The 17,500-nt window shown below is 43.1% G+C and overlaps 1 protein-coding gene across 5 annotated transcripts in view; it reads right to left on the minus strand.

Annotated features, from left to right (window-relative positions):
* The window catches only part of dmd (dystrophin), a 130,823-nt gene that overhangs the window by 86,598 nt on the left and 26,725 nt on the right, over positions 1 to 17,500 (minus strand). For all 5 annotated transcript variants that reach the window (XM_069712841.1, XM_069712840.1, XM_069712838.1 and 2 more), the window contains exons 8-15: positions 16,282 to 16,478; positions 11,871 to 11,999; positions 8,962 to 9,057; positions 8,191 to 8,289; positions 5,865 to 6,046; positions 4,285 to 4,435; positions 4,007 to 4,126; positions 2,300 to 2,401 (exon numbers count right to left, since the gene is read on the minus strand). In XM_069712841.1, coding sequence (XP_069568942.1) covers positions 2,300 to 2,401; positions 4,007 to 4,126; positions 4,285 to 4,435; positions 5,865 to 6,046; positions 8,191 to 8,289; positions 8,962 to 9,057; positions 11,871 to 11,999; positions 16,282 to 16,478 — 1,076 coding nt within the window. The remainder of the gene's footprint in view (positions 1 to 2,299; positions 2,402 to 4,006; positions 4,127 to 4,284; positions 4,436 to 5,864; positions 6,047 to 8,190; positions 8,290 to 8,961; positions 9,058 to 11,870; positions 12,000 to 16,281; positions 16,479 to 17,500) is intronic.

Here is a 17,500-nt window from a genome sequence, read left to right on the forward strand (position 1 = left end):
AGATGAGGAAAGGAAAGGAAAGGAAAGGAAAGGAAAGGAAAGGAAAGGAAAGGAAAGGAAAGGAAAGGAAAGGAAAGGAAAGGAAAGGAGAGGAAAGATGAGGAAAGGAAAGGAAAGGAAAGGAAAGGAAAGGAAAGGAAAGGAAAGGAAAGGAAAGGAAAGGAAAGGAAAGGAAAGGAAAGGAAAGATGAGGAAAGGAAAGGAAAGGAAAGGAAAGGAAAGGAAAGGAAAGGAAAGGAAAGGAAAGGAAAGGAAAGGAAAGGAAAGGAAAGGAAAGGAAAGATGAGGAAAGGAAAGGAGATATGAATATGAATATGAAAAGAGAAAAGCAAAGTAAGAAAGGAGATGATGGGAGAGGAAAGAGAAAAAAACAAGTGGAGGAAAAGGAGAGAAGGAGAGGACAAAGAGGAAAAAAGTGGAGGGAAAAGAAGGAGACGAGGGACGAAAGAGGAAATATGAGGAGGAGAGAAGAGGAGGAACGAGGACGATAAATCAGGAGAGGAACGAGACGATGTAAAAATATTCCTGTTATCGGACGGTTGATTTGCGAGCGGAGGCCGGCGGCGCTGCTTGAACGAGCACTTTGGAAAAAGAGAAAAAGACTGAGATGAGGAGGGGGGGGTTGAATCCAACGTATTTCCTGATGCTTTGAATATTTAATCAAATTAAATTTGGTCCTCACGGACGTCTCGGAGCCGTGAAACGATCCCTCGTTGAGGGGAAAGCGAGAGATTGTTTCATTTAAAGTAAATACGACGTAAAAGAAAACACCTGTTCGGAAAGCTAAAACACATTTTAGGAGTTTCTGAAGAGAAAGAACGAGGAAATTTATCTTTTCGAAAAATGTGTGATGAGGTTTATTTGGCTCCGAAAGGAATTAAAAGACGTCTTCTATTCAACCAGCTTTTTTTCTTCTTTTTTTTTTTTTTTTTTAATTAAGGTCCGATCTGTTAATCACGTATAATAATCCGATGGTTTTTTTTTTTAAATCTCCGAGCGCGAGCGAAATCGGGATATCTCGTTTCATTTCCTCGTTTATTTTTTTTTATTTTTTTCAAAAGTCGGCTAAAAACGTCAACAATAAAGGACGGAAAATAAGTATTTTTAAAGATAAAAAAAAAAAAGTGATGTCATTATCACCAGAATGATTGATGGGAGGATTTTAGGCTGCGATGGTTCGTCCGCTGTCGATTATCATAAAAGTGAATATGTATAATCATCTTCGCATACTTTGCACGTACAATACATTTAATATACAATCGGGCTGCACCAGAATAAAATAATTACTTTTGCACGTTTTTGTGTCTGATTCCGTATTTTTTTTTATCTTGTAAATGAACGTACACAGTGCTTTGTACTTCGCTGGGGTCTGCTGGGGGAGCAGCATTGGAGCCGGAGACACCAACAGACTTAACAAACTGGTTAAGAAGGCCGGCTCCATCATCGGCTACAAACTGGACAGCCTGGAAAAGGTGGTGGAGAGGAGGACGCTGAACAAACTATTGTCCATATTGGATAATCCTGTCCACCCTCTCCACCACCTGCTGCAGGGACAGAGGAGCACTTTCTCTAAAAGACTCCTCCAGCTCCGCTGTCACAAGGACAGATACAGGAGATCATTCCTGATACAGGAGATCATTCCTGCCCACTGCAATAAGACTTTACAATAACTCACCTCTGGCAAAATCCATCACAGTACAATAACACTGTTGACTGTGTTTCTTGGTTTGTTGTATATAATATATATAGATATATAATGTACTGTATATACTGTGCATTTTATATTTATATTTTTTTACTGCTATTTTATTTTATTGCTTTTCTATTATTCTATTCTATTATTTTATTCTATTATTTCTATTATTATCTTATTGCTTCTGTATGCTGCTGTAGCGAAAAAAAATTCCCCTCGGGGATTAATAAAGTAAATACCTACCTACCTACACGTCGAAGTGACTTATTTTAACGTGTGGATTCAATTCCGTTTTTTTTACAGTGCAAAATCAACAGGGGTGTGTGTGGGGGGAGCAAATTGGGCAAATCACAGACTGGATGTTTTCAAAGTGGGCGTGGATGTGATTTAAGCTGCAGTACCGCAGAGCGCCACCAGAGGCTCCGAAAAAAGAAAGAAAGAAAGAAAGAAGAAGAAGAAAAAAAAAAAGCCTCCACAATTAAATATTAAAAAAGAGGCCGGGAACAAAACAAAACACACACACACACACACACACACACACACACACACACACACACACACACACACACACACACACACACACACACACACACACACACTTCGTACCTGCTCGTTAGTGAAGTGCTGCCACTTCAGTAGAATCTCCTGAAGCAGAATCCAGCGCTCTTCTGTCCATCGACAAATGGCTGCCCAGCGGTCACCGAGCACCTGCGCGCGCGCGCACACACACACACACACACACACACACACACACACACACACACACACACACACACACACACACACACACACACACACACACACACACAGAGAGAGAGAGACTTCATCTATTAACATGTACGTTGGCACAGAACTTCTCTCTCTTGAGTTATTTCCCTCAGCGCGACGGAAACGTTTTTCGCCACATCGCCAAAAGGCAAAATGGATTCAGCTCGTTTCGTGCCAGTTGACTTTCTTTTTTTTCTTTTTCCTTTTCAGCTGCTTTTATAAAGCTCACCGCGACTGCGGAGCAAAAATATCCCTCAAATCTTATTCGAGTGAATAAAAGACAACGGATGCGGTGGACTGATCTGCAGTCAGACAGCTGTCAATCAAAGTAATACCACCTTGTTATAGAATCAGTCAACAATATTTTCAGCGTCATCTCACGACCTTCACTTTGAAGCTCATAACTCGGTCGTCACAGCTGATGCTAATCATCTTGTTTTATTCGGGACAGTCGAGGCCATCCGACTCTTTCGTCGTTTAATTCGATAATACTTCCAGATTTTCGATATTGGCCTTCATATCGAGGGGGGGAAAAAAGAAATCATTTAATTCGAGTGTTGTGTTTTTACACTACAAAATATTGTCAGTAGATATACATTTTTTTCATAACTGTGTCGAGGAGGTTTTCGAAATATCTAAATGGTGTGTGTGTGTGTGTGTGTGTGTGTGGGGGGGTCACGGCTTAATACGACACAGTCATTCGACTCCAGAAGCAGCGCGGCGTTAATGTACATTTCTCTCTCTACGATGAGTAAAGTTTAGAGAGAGATTCTCATTTTTCGGAGCTTTAGTTTTGTTTTTTGTTTTTTAATATGCAAAACCTTTTTTTTTTTCTTCCCAAGAGGAAGAGTTTTCAGTCGCGTCCAATTATCTTAAAATGTCCTCCATTTCCTGTTCGAACACGTCGCTGGATTAGAGCAAATCTGCCGAAGATTTGAATTTACAAAAATGAAATCTAATTATTCTTATTTATTTATTTATTTATTTTTTACTCGCGTCAACTTGTTTTCTTCTACCGGGTATTCATATCATGACGGAAGCCCCCTGTGAGAAATGAGTTGCAGAAAACGTGCAAAAGTTGGAGAGCTTTGCCGCACCGAATTGTGGAGTTAAACTGTTTCGGCTCAGGATCTTTTGTGGGCGGGGCTTAAGCGAAAGCCCTCGGCGTGGCCCCGCCCCTTTCACAGGGGAAAAACGGTATAAAGAAGCTGGAGCTCGTCTGCATGAGCGGTTGCTACGCCTGCCGTAGTCCGACTGTCGCGGCGTCCTTTTTCCCGGGTCGCGGGGTCTTGAGAGAGGCGGAGCCTTCCCGCGAGTGGGCGGAGTTTCGCCCCCCCCCCCCGGCGTCTCAGAGCAGAGAACGGTTTTAAAGCCGAATTTAACTTGTCGGTGTTTTTTTTATAGCTTTTTTATTTTGAAGTCAAGAAAACATTCTTCTGTGGTGTGATGAACTTAAAACTCATTTTCAATTCTACTTTATACGATGTTAAAATTTCCCAACCGCTCCTGTGTCGCGCAGATTTGAGCGTGTGTGTGTGCGCTTGCCTGAAGTTTACTCTCCAAGGCGGCGGTGGCGCTGTCCCCGCTGCTCTCCTCCACCACCACCACCATGTGGGTCAGGGAGTTCACCCTCACTTGCTCCAGCTCCAGGTCCTCCTGCAGGAGCTGCAACACACACACAAACGGTCAATCAAACGGAGCCCGGGAAAAACATTCGGATTTTCGGTGTTCCCCTTTACGAATCGCGACCCACGTGGAAGTAGGTGCATTAGCCTCCCACCCCCACCCCCACCCCACCCGCACCACCGCCACCACCACCCCACCTTGTGCTCCTCCACTTGGTGCTTGACGTCCTCCAGGTCGGGGCCCAGCGGCTGAGCGCCCATCCTCTTGATGCGGGCCTCCGTCACGTCCAGCCAGTCGGTGAGCTGCTGCAGCTGCCGGTGCTGCAGCTCCATCAGGACCTCGTGGAGTCTGCCGGGGGCGGGGGTGGAGGTAAACAACAACAAGTTACCGACTAAATAAAACATGGGATCGAAATGTTTTCACGTTGTGAATTCATGTGGCGATTGGCTCTCAAAAATATCAAACTTTTGGTTTAGTGCCGTCTCCGTTTCCGCGGCGACGCGCAGGGTGATGCCCGACAACTGGAAAAACAACCAGTCGCGCGAGTAGGCTTTTATGTGGCGTGCGCGGTGTTTACCGCTCCGGGGAGTAGGCCGACCCCTTAGCAACGCACCCTTAGCAACGGAGACGAGATGGAGTCCGTTTTTATCCCCGAGAAGGTTTCTCAAACTGATTACCGATACGGCACGTAGAAACAATAAACTGCTCAGCCGGCCCTCCGTCTCGATTCATCTCGTAAGGAAGATATCCGACGAAAAAAAGAGATATCGGTGCACTCGGGCGCTTTTAAAGATTTTCGCGCCGTGTCGTGTTAAAACCAAACGAGCGACAAAAAAAAAGGATGAAAAAATAAAAAAGACCCGATTTCGCCAAACGGGTCACATTTAATAAATAACAAGTAAAAACAACATTATATTGCATATTTTACGAAATTCCAATTGTGCATCACGCGGAGTGACACTTTCCAGTGCAGCTGTTACGCTGATTCGTTCCAGATGTTGCAGTCGACCAATCAGGAAGTGCTCCGTTGTACAAAGCTGATTTTAATTGGTTCAGGAGGGCGACTTCTCCTCGACCGCTGCGTTACAAAACACGCCCCGGCTGTCCCGTCTGAGTGGCGCGCCGGTAGTCGTGGCGACGTCTCCGCGCTCGAATCAACGAGATTATCAAAGAAGATAGCTGCGCAGTTAATTAAATTTGGCTCAGTGTCAGTTATCGTTGGATTTCGCCCGTAATGAGAAAACAAAAAAAAGAAAAAAAAAAGGCCCGCTCGTTGTTTGTGCCCGCGAGCGTTGGCGAGCGTTCGCTCGTCGTGTGAAAAGGAGACGAAGCTTTTATTTTTTTTTTTTTTTAATTTAGCTTAGTGTTGGATGGGATTTAGTGCGTGTGTGTGTTTACAGCTTTCATCACAGTTTAATGATACTTTTCTCTGAGTTTCTGTTCCTTTCTCAGTTTTTCCTTGTTATTTCTTTTGTTTTTGTTTGTTTCTCGAGACTCTATTATTATATATACTGTATATTATTGTATCGTATGTCTAGAACAGACTATGAATATGGACGTAGACTGACGGAGCTGCCTCCACACACTCCCATTCAAAAAGCATCAACTGCTATCATGACATACATCTTTCTTTTCTTTTTTTTTTTAATGATGTCATTAGTTGAATTCAGTCCTCCTGAAAATAATCATTTAGTCGGTTCCACTTCCTGCCTTGTATTTATTTTCTTTTTTTCCCCTCCGCTTACCGTCGTCGCGGCGACGGCGGCGCGATACGTACCTGCTCTGCCGGTCCATGCTCGCCACCCTCAGGTGCTCCCACCGCGAGTTCAGCAGGCCCATCTGCTCCCGCACCTCCGCGTCCTCCTCCTCGCTCAGGTTGCCCTCCCCCAGCAGGGCGGCGCCGGCCCGGAGCACGCGGCCCACGCTGCCCTGGTGGGTGGTCAGCTCCACCATGTATCCCTGGCGATGGGGGCGGGAGGGGGGGAAGAAAAAACAAACAAAACAGGGGCGCTCAATTCCGGCAGCTCGCCCCAATTAACGAATGCTGAGGAGGAGTGCCCCCCCCCCCTCCTCCCCACCGGTCTCCCGTTTCACTTTAATTGCTCCCGTAAATATATTTCCCACCTCCCACCTCCGGCGCTTCATCCGCCTTCTCCGAGCACTCGACTCTAACGCGATCCTCTCCGAGGGGTCTGGCGCCGGTGGAAACCGTCGACGCTTAATTTCATTTGCGAGCTGGTGTTTCCTGGAAGGCCACCCTCCTCCAACCCCCCCTCCCCCCTCCCACACACACACACACATCCTCCTCCCCTCCTCCCTTCCTCCCCTCCATCAGAGGGAACACGAACGCTGACGGTTATAAAGCTTCAGACGTCCGCCGAGCTGCAAGGGTTTTTTTTTTTCTTCCCGTTTTTTGTTTTTGTTTTTGTTTTTCCTTCCCGGCTTCACGTTGGGAACCGTTCGTACAAACGCCGTGAAGTCCTCTCGCCGAGACTTCGACGCGTTAAAGTGCCACCAAAAGTGCGGTCGCAATTTGGCGCCGTGCGAATAAAAGACAATTGAATTGACACTTCAAATAAAACTAAATGCCAAGTTATTGATGTATATTTGCACTCAAAGTGTAAACGGGGAGAAGCTAAGAGTTCAATCCTTGCTGCCCTTTTCAGATTCCAGTTTCTTTCTTTGTTTTCTTGTTTTTGTCCCTTTCCGCCGCCAAACGGCACAGATTGTTGTTTGGTGATGTGCCACTTCGCTCTCATTACTGCCGGCTTTTCCGGCCCTTCAACCTCCAACAACACCGGGGTGTTTTGTTGTTTTCTCCCCCAGTAATTGGACATGCTATGCTTTTATGGATCGACGGCAGCTATTACTTTAACCTCTATAGTTTTATTGGCTTTTGTTTTTTTTTCCTCCGTCTGCCCCCCCCCCCCCCAAAAAAAAAAAAAAAAAAAAAAAAAACTGAATGGAAAAAAACAACAACAACAACAACAAACATGTGCTTCTGGTTTGTTTTGTCTGTTTACAGTTCCAGACGAAAGCAGCTCCGTTTTCCCGGCGAGGTAATAAGGATTTTCTGAATATGTAACGTGTATTTATGATATTACTCAGAAGCTTTCTCTGCTGATGCATCATCGTAGTATGAAACATATGGAGCCCCCCCCCCCCCGCCCTCCCCTCCCAAACATGAAAAAAATTTTAAACTCCGACGAGAGTGCAATCTGTCCTAAAAAAATTTTTTTGAAATACTAAACACCAGCAACAGGTGCTGCTGCTGTCAGATTCCAGATGTTGGTACAGAAGCCCGGAGGGCTCTTTTCAAACAGATGTACTGATGAGGAAAAACAAAAATTCTTAAGAGAAAGTTTTCCTTTTTTTTTTTTTATATACGTGTGAGAGTTTTCCAAACTGGAACATTAAAATACGCTCCGGTTACGAGGAGGTTGGACTACGTGAAATAAACCATGTGGTTTATTCTGTGCGTTATTGTTGAGTTATTGTGTTCGTAAGCACGTTTAAAATTCGGGAGAGTATTTAAAGTAACGGCACACAAAGGCCGCTTTCAGCATGATAGTTTTCAAAACTCAGAAGTCCTGAAAAAACATGTTTTTCTTGTCCAATACACGAGATTATGTATGTATTATTATTATTATCCAGGTCCTTTAATATATAATAATGCATTATATTTTATAAGTTGTTGTTTTATTTTTTGTGTATATAGTTTGTGTATTTATTAATTGGTCTTACTTTTTAAAAAAAGTATTTATTACTATTTTTATTATTATTTGAATGACTTATTTTATTGTAGACATATTTATAAAAAAATATATATATTTATTTATTTAAGTTATTGTAAAACGTAAGTAAGAGTGTAAGAAAAAAATGTCAAATACCATAGAATAAAAATACAAGTACCTCAAAACACATCTTGAGTGAAAGTACTTTGACTTTCCTCGACGTTTTTAACTATAAAAACTACGTTGTGGGTTAAAAAAAAAAAAAAAAAAAAGGAACTCCATCGAAACCCTGTGCGTTTCACCGTTGAATCTATACCACAAGATAAAAAAAATAATAATAATAATAAAATAAATCAATGCTTTTCCTACCTCGTGTGTGTGGAACTGCTCCTTCACCTCCTCCACGCTGGTGGAGATGGGAGGCTGGCCCTGGAGGCCGTCCTCGGCCGACAGCAGCCACGTCAGCACCTTCAAAACACAACATACTTATATATATATCTATACGACTCTTCTCAGTGCCAACTAAAACTGAGTTTCCCTTGTATAAAAAGGCTCAGGCTCTATATTACAACATCTGGTCACCGTAGTTTTTAACAAATAGTGCATTTGTTGGGGGACTATTTTCAACGGCGGATGGATGCGTGTGCAAAATGGAGGAAAAAAACCGCCGACGCGGGACGACGAAGGGGGGCAAAATGGAAACGGTAAGCCGGAGGGTGATTCATAATCGGCTGGCTGAAAGGTTCAAAACGAACAAAGAGTGTTCAAATTGCAAAAAAAGTGTTGGAAATGGAAGAGCCACATTTTATTTGGATAACTGGGGCGAAAAAACTAAATTGGCCCGGCCTCCTCAAACTCGTAGGGGAGATCGTTTAAATGCAAATTTTAAACCGGATGGAGCCGATACGGCCGGCGGTTTAAACGGCGTGAAAGAAGTGTGTCGTAACCACGCCGACCGTTATGCCGGGCGACGTTACACGAGAGGGCGATGCTTTGACGCCGTTGTGGCGCCGGGAGGTACCGACGGAGCAAAAACAGCCGATCGAAGTGTTTTCGTAATTGTGGAGGCAGGTTTCGCCAAAACAGGTCACATTTAATAAACCTATAACAAGTGGATATCATGTTGTATGACACCGTTACCTCTTCCAGCGCGGCCTGGTAGCTCTCCAGGCTGGTGGAGCCCGGCGGCAGAGGACTGAGGCCCCGCTGGAGCTCCTCCTGGCCGGGACTCAGGAACTACAAACAAACAAACAAAAACAAAAAAAAGGACCAAAAGCAGAGGAGGGAGAGGGGGAGAAAGAGAGGGGGGGGGGCATAACAGGCAGAAGATGGAGAGAGATAGTGGAAAGAGAGGGAGAGAGAGAGAACAGCGGGTGTTTGGGGTTAGAGGATATCAAAAAGTGAGGGGGGTGGGGTGGGGCGGGGGATGAGCGGGAAGTTTGGAAACGGAAGAGACCTTAGCCGTTGCCGGGGACGACGGGCAGACCTTGGAGTCCGTCCAACCTGAACAACCTCTTTCTCTCCGAGTCTCTCTAGTATCCCTCTTTTGTGCGCCTCGCTCACAACTTTCTCTCTCCCTCTTTTGTTTTCTTTCTTTTTCATCCCCCCTCCCCCCCCGGTTCTCCCCTCCACTCCCCCGTTCTCCCTCCCTCCCCTCCCATTCTTCTCTGCCAGTAATCAGATACACAAGGAAACCGAACCCCTCTTCCCCCCCAGATACCTCGTCCGAGCTTCACGCCAGCCCTTCGTATATATATATATATATACATATACATATACATATATATGTATATGTATATGTATATGTATATGTATATCTCACTATAATCAAATATATAAAGAAATAAATAAATACGCGACGGATATTTGGATCCTCGACTCTCTCGACGTGATGAAATCGCACCTTTTCACGCCGGCGTTGTTTGTCGGACCGATTACAGCGGACTGTGAAAGCCAACCTCGGATACTCGTGTTATTGAAAAAGGGGGGAAAAGTCGGAGTGGCTCGACAACGCTGATCCCGCAAATGATCTCTTCTCCCTTTCGCGGGTTTTAGGTTAAAAGCGTTTCATGATTTGACTCCCGAGTCGGGGGAAATGATAGTTTGAGGTGACGCTCTTTGAAAAAAAAAAAAAAAAAAAAAGAGTTAAATGTCATGTTTTTAGAAGAGAGAAGGAATATTAAAAGAAGAAGCGACTCTCGGATTAAGAAAAAAATGTCATTAAAAAACAACAACATGTGAATTCGTCCTATTTTGAGATCACGCTCGTGTTTACGAGAAGAGACCGTATCCTGGGATACCCGTTGTCTTTTAGTGCGTTGTTGCGGTTGCCTAGCGACGGCGTTCCACGCGACTTGACCCCCCCCCGGAGCGTCACATAATAACACGTAGCTCGTTAGTTGAAACGAAATTTTAAAAAAATAGGCACTAAACATGCTAGTTTAGTGCTGTAATGCCAGCATGGCTACGGGCCAAAAACAATTAGAGGAACAGGAAAATTATTTTAATTGTGAATTTAACGATAGATTTGCCTGTTTTTGGTTTTTGGTTTTTTTGGACCCAGTAGGAGCCAAATATTCCTGTTGTCGCTCGACGATAAGGAAAGCTGGATAACACGTAACAAAATAAAATAATTTTTTTTTTAAAAGTTGCCCCGTTCATTTCTATAATTAACACGAGTGAACACCCAAAAAAACAACAACCAAAAAAAAAGCCCCACCGGGCTTCTTCATGCTTCTGCGTACTGATTGATGTGTTGATAGATTCACTATTTTTTTTTTTGAAGCCACTCCTTCTCTAATAATTGTAAAAGGGAGAAAGGTGTGGGGAGGTTTTTTTTTGGACCGGGGCCCGTATTGCGTGACGAATGAGAAAAAAAATTGCAATATCTCATACGGCCATGACGCAAAAGCGAAAGCACTATTCCCGCCGGGCTTGATGCAACTCGGAGAAAGATTGAAATATATATTTAACACTCGGCTTCTTGTAATTACAGCGTATGGATTAAAAATGGCGGGGTGGGAGGGGGGGATACAATGTCTGAATTAGCGACGTACTACGCTAAGCTAATCAGCTTTGAGCAAGGTATTGATTTTTATCATCTAACTCTTGGCAGGAATATGTAGAACTTTTTTTTATTATTATTAATATTTCAATACAAGCTTCTTATCAATTCAGCAAACCTGGAAGTGTCCAGCGTTTTTGATTCATAATATTCACCTTTTTTTTCTTTCTTTTTTTTTTTTACCAACAACGGCCAAAATATTGTAGTACTGTATTACTAGTTATTAAAAACAAAAAAAACAGTTAGTATTATTTGACTCATGAATTGTTAACATTACACTCAATGTCATCATCTGTAAAAAAAAAAAAAAAAACAACTTTCAAATCATGTATTTCATTAACAGTCGTGTGGTTGACAGGAACACGGCAAAAAGAAAATGTCCACCTCGACAAAATGTGTCAATAATTCGACTTTTTTTCCCCCTTGTCACGGATAGAAAAAGGGAATGTATGAAAACTTTAGTATCAAAATATAAATATATATATATATATATATATTTGAAACAAGTACCAGCCTTAAGAATAAAGAAAAATGTAAAAAAAATTGTATGTAAAAATTTCCCAACTTGAATTATCAACTTTTGTTTTTTTTTTGTCAATAAACAGACAAAAAAAAAATGTCCACCTCGGCAAAATTTGTCAATAACTTTACTTATGGGGAATATTTGAACAACCTTAGTATAAAATAATATATATATATAAATTTGAAACAAGTACCAGCCTTAAGAATTGGAAAAAAATTAAAATGTGTATGTAAAGTTGAATTATCGACTCGTTCCGATGGACTTTTTTTTTTTGTTGTTGTTTTTTTTTGGTCAATAAACAGACGGACAAAACAAAGGGGGCGGGACAACATGACACACGACACAGCGGCCCAACAACAACAACAAAAACATGCACAGACAGGTGGACGTTTTTTTGGGTTGTTTTTTTTTTTGAGTGGGGAGGGGGGCGGGCGGTTGAAGGAGGGGGGGTGGGGCACGGACCTGATCGGTACAACGCCTCCTCTTTTGCTCGGGCGACTTGACGTACGCGGCCTGGGCGTAGGCATAGCTTTTATAGCGAGGCTGAGGCGACGGGGTCCGCACGCGACCCTGAGCCACGCTCACTGTGATCTGAGAGAGGTAGACACAGAGAGGAAGAGATGGAGCGAGGAAGACGAAGGCGGGAGGGGACGGGAGGAGGAAGAGGAGGAGGAGGAGGAGGGGGGGAAAAAACAACAACAACAACAACAAAAAGAAGAAGGAAAGAGAGAGGTTGCAAAAACGAGAGAGAGAGAGCGCGAAAGATCCCCCCCCAAAAAGAAAAAACATTACACAGAGGCAGGAAATGAGGAGGCGGGGGGAGGGGGAGGAGGGTGCACGAGGGAGCAAGTGAGGACGATGATGATGAGGAAGAGGAAGAAAAAAGAAAGAAAGAAAGAAAGAAAGAAAGAAAGAAAGAAAGGAGAAAAAACAGAAAGATGAATAATCTCACACGAGCTCCGCTTTTTCCTTTTTTTTTTTTGTCATCCAAATGTCAAAAAGCTAATTTTGGTGAACTTTTGGAAAAAAAAAATGGCGTAAATAAAGAAACGGATTACTTCTTATAATGACGGAAAGAGAGAAAATATGGCAACAAACTCACCTGTTACACAATTTTATGCACCTTCATGAGGTGGTCCGAAACAATCATCTGTAGTATCTGTTGTCATTTCTTACGAGTATTTTTTTTTTTAATAAAGTGAATTTGCTGAAAGAAGTATTTATTTTATTCAAAGTTTTATCGGCAAAGTAACTTTTGAAAGTGGATGTAACGTCTTTTTATAAATACAAAATTTGAATTCCAAAACGATAAAACACACACTTGTTCAATTGAATATATTCAATATACTACATATTATTATTATGCCATTTAATATTATTATTATACTATAATATGTTTTCATTATACTATATAATATTATTACTATACAATATAATATTATTACAATATATCATGTTATTGTGATTATACAATATAAAATTATTATATTATTTTTATTATAATATATATTATTATTTTATTATACTATTTAATATTATTATCATTATACTATATAATATTATACTATATTATTAATTTTATTATACTATATAATATTGTTATTATACCATACAATATTATTATCCTATATAATAATATTATTATACTATATAATATTATAATTATTTGTATTATTATTGTATATAATATTCTTATTATTACACTATATAATATTATTTACTATTATTGTGTAACAGTGACTGCTGTAAAGTAGACTTAGTTTTAGCTGTAAAGCAGGACAAGTAAAAGTTTGCATTTGGAAATATGTTTTTGTTTTGTTTAGTTGTTGTTGTTGTTGTTATTTTTTTTAAATGAGTTGGTGAAGTATCCTCGGATGGAAACCCGGCTAGAAAAGCAGACGTGAGAGAAAGAGGCAGAAATAAAAAATAAAAACCCCAAAGAGACAGAAAGATGTAAGACAAGCCGAGTAAGCAGATCCAGACTCAGGACCACTTTGTTTGTTTTTTTCTTCCTCCGCCACACTTCCTCCCTTTCTCTGATGTTTTCGACGGGTTTTTTAATGCTTTGTTTTCTCTTCTGTGGGGGGGGGGGGGGGGTAAAAACCTCTCCAACGTGGTTGAATACATCTATCTTTAAATGATGAATGTTCTGTCTGTGTTTATGTGTTACGCGTCTCATTTCTTTTCTATACAATTAAATGTTCCCTTATATCTGTTTTTACGTGAAATCACTTTGAGCTGCATTTGCTTGTATTAAAAGCTGCTACGCGAATAAAGTTTATTAATATCGTTATCAAACGGTTTCTGGGGTCCCCCACCCCCCACCCCCACCCCCCACCGGCGGTGCGTTTGAGCGCATCACGGAAAAAGCGAGTTTTAAGTGTCAAACTTTTTTTCTTTCCCTCGCCGGGCCCCAGGCGGCGGCGGCGGCTGATGGAAGGAGGCGGTGACAGCATCGCCATGACGATGACAGATGAGGGAGGAGGGAGATAATAGCCGCTAGTCGGTGACTTTTTTTTTTTTTTTTCCCTTTGGCTCTCGTTTTTATTGCCGTCTCACTTGTTCCTCGCTCGCTCCCCCCGTCTCGCCCGCTACGTCTCACTTCTTCATCACTTCGTCTGTCATATGTCTTCACAACCGCCCCTCGTCTTCGTCTCCGCTTCTCGGACGAGGCGGCCGTTAAACTGACAGAGGTGATGATGTCCCTGCAGGAAGCGCCCGCTCCGTCCTGCCGACGGCACGACGCCGACGCTCGGCTCAACTCCGAAGGTCAGATCTCGGTTTTTGTTTTCCCCGCGCCTTCGAAATTTTGCCGACTCGGGATTTTCCCAAGTTGTTTTCCAGCCGCTGCCGCTCCGACGCCAAGAATGACAACATTTCCCAGCGTGGCCCGGGGAGAGGATAGAAGATATAAGATGAGATATCGAGCCGAAGTTTCATTTCAAAAGCAGGTTTTTTTTGGGGGGGGAGCGTTTACGTTACTCGGGAACGGGACAAGATGTCACGATTGCTGCGGACTCGAAGTCCAAAATGTCAAATTCTCCGATTTTCGATCACTTCCGTCGACCCGTGATGAACCGAAGGAACTCCAGACGCTCCATTTTCACTCCCGACGATTTGTGAGCTTCGTTTACTAGTTCACAGCTATTTCGCAAAACTGTACGTTTTCTTTAACGACGTAAAGAACAAATGTTTCTTCTTAAATGGGAACGAAATGAATTTCCAAACGTCGGTTCTCCACGGTCCGACTCGGTGAATGAACTCCGGGGAAAACGATCCGCCGGATCAAGGGTATCTTTTTCCTTTTCTGTGTGATGTGTAATTCGAGGAGCAGCAAAGCCGAAAAGGTTTCGTGCTCTCGCGGGTGGATCGTTTATTAGCGATGTAACGTTCGCCGTGAATTCGCCTTCGCTTCGTTGCGCCTTGTGATAAAATCCCCCCCCCCCAAAATAAAATAAAAAAATAAAATAGGGTTGTGATAATATCCTCGCTGCAGGAGAGCTCCGCTCTGAAGTTTGTGGAGGAGGAACTATCAAACTGTTCATTATCCAATTTATCATTAAAACAAGTCGTTTGGGAAGCAGCGCTTCTCTGAAATCGAAGCTGGTTAGCGCTTTAATTTGATGTTGCTAAATTACAGCGAAAGAGGGACTTCCTCGTGTGGTTTTTTTTTACTGCGGGGTCGGCTCGTTAAAAAAAAAAAAGAAGAAGAAGAAGAAAAGGAAGCGTCTCCACGGTGACGCTGAACCCTTCGTTATCTTAATTCGCCTGGAAAAAAAATAAAGAGAGATCTCTAAATCTCCACTGAATTTATGATTAATTCTGGTTTATATATAAAAAATAAATTAAAAAAAAAAAAAAACTCGACTCGTGGGGGGGAGAGAGGGGGAGTTTGCGCAATCCCGAAGGCGGATAATGTGCCGGCTCACTGGAACACCGTCACCGATACACACACACACACACACACACACACACACACACACACACACACACACACACACACACACACACACACACGGGGCGGGCTGAGCAACAGATACAGACCCATGCGAGAGCAGAGGCTCATGGGAAATCAAGAACCGCCGAGCCGGGTTTGAACGACGTGTAACGGCCGTAAAGATGCGACCTCTGGGACGAACGTCCCACACGGTGACCGACAGGCGGGTCTCAAACAGATGGGGCGGGTGTTACTATGGTAACAACCATGCCCCCCCCCCTCCCCTCCCTCCTCCAGGGCTCGTCTTTTATGTTGTTTTTTTCCCCCTCCGAATAAAATCCCTGAATTCTTTTGCATGTTTCAAATGAGTTCATGTTTTAATAAACTGCCTCGACTATGACGCGGCGAAGTTTTGATGATGTTTCAACTTTAACCAAAGAAAGATGAACAGCGTTTTTGTTTTTATAAATATTGTAAGTGAAAAGCCCGGTCAGCATCTTTTATTAGCAGTAAATGAAAATGATATCTCTGAGTTAACTACATTTCATTTGCGAGCTCTTAATATCTCCATATCTTTACAAAAACTCCAACTCCACAGACCGCTGACTGATTTAGTTTATTTTGCGAACACCTGTCGCAAAATCGGATCGCTGCCGGTTTTGATGTGAAATATTATCCAAATATTATATCGCATGATATACTTTTATTAGTGTAAACAGCAGCGATGAGTTGCTCTCGAAGCAGGAAGCGTTCAAAAACAACAAGCCGCAAAAGGTGTCACACTGCAGCCACAGCAACAACGGACGGCAACACCAGGGAGGACTGAGTGTGTGTGTGTGTGTGTGTGTGTGTGTGTGTGTGTGTGTGTGTGTGTGTGTGTGTGTGTGTGCGCGCGTGTGTGTGTGTGTGTGTGTGTGTGCGCGTGTGCGTCCGAACCTGCTGGGAGAAGCGCTGCTGGGTCTGGATCTGGTAGTGCTCCTCCGTCGTCACCCGGGCGACGCCGGCCGCGGTCGCCCGCGGCAACGTCTCCACCTCTTCGATGGCCTCCATGGAGACGCTCTGGGGGAGCACCTGGAAGAGCGACGTCACGTACATGATGACGCTCTTCTTGTCGGGGTGAGGCACCGCCACATCTGAGGAGCACAGAGAGAGAGGTCGAAGTGGATTTCTCTAAATTTGAACACCTTCGCTGCAGGAAGACGGAAAAATACAAAAAAAAACAACAACAAATCCGTCTTAAAACTCGTATAGTAAAACAAATGAGGCCCGGCGCGTCGACACCTGTTCTCTGTTTGATCTTGTCTTTTTCCTCCCTCGGAGGACAAACAGCTTCGTCGCGAGAGGCGAACGGTCAACAGCTGGAGCGTGGCGGTCGGATCACTCGCTCTCGGTTGTCGTGCTTCCTCTTCCTCTTCCTCCTCGTCTGTTCGGCGTTTTAATACAGACGAGCTCACGCTGAAGCGAATTCTCATTCACATATTTTTCTGTTTTGTTTTTATGGCGGAGAACTTAAGCGATGACCTCGTTCTCCTTCAACCGGGCGAGTGGATTTATCAATGGATGGGGTTTTGTTGGAGGTTTTTCTTCCTGTTTAAAGGGAGTTTTTCCTTCCTACTGTTGGAGGTTTTACTTCCTGTTAAAAGGGAGTTTTTCCTTCCTACTGTTGGAGGTTTTTCTTCCTGTTTAAAGGGAGTTTTTCCTTCCTACTGTTGGAGGTTTTTCTTCCTGTTTAAAGGGAGTTTTTCCTTCCTACTGTTGGAGGTTTTACTTCCTGTTAAAAGGGAGTTTTTCCTTCCTACTGTTGGAGGTTTTTCTTCCTGTTTAAAGGGAGTTTTTCCTTCCTACTGTTGGAGGTTTTTCTTCCTGTTTAAAGGGAGTTTTTCCTTCCTACTGTTGGAGGTTTTACTTCCTGTTAAAAGGGAGTTTTACTTCCTGTTAAAAGGGAGTTTTTCCTTCCTGCTGTTGGAGGTTTTTCTTCCTGTTTAAAGGGAGTTTTTCCTTCCTTCTGTTGGAGGTTTTACTTCCTGTTTAAAGGGAGTTTTTCCTTCCTGCTGTTGGAGGTTTTACCTCCTGTTAAAAGGGACGTTTTGAATGAATGTCTTTTTTGGGGGAAATCTCAGACAACCAGTCAAGACAAGGATCCAGTTTGTGAGAG

This window comes from Brachyistius frenatus, unplaced genomic scaffold (genome assembly GCF_029030835.1).
Source record: "Brachyistius frenatus isolate BFR_SWC_R1_liver_20210118 unplaced genomic scaffold, ASM2903083v1 Contig_112, whole genome shotgun sequence".
Taxonomy (NCBI): Eukaryota; Metazoa; Chordata; class Actinopteri; family Embiotocidae; genus Brachyistius; species Brachyistius frenatus.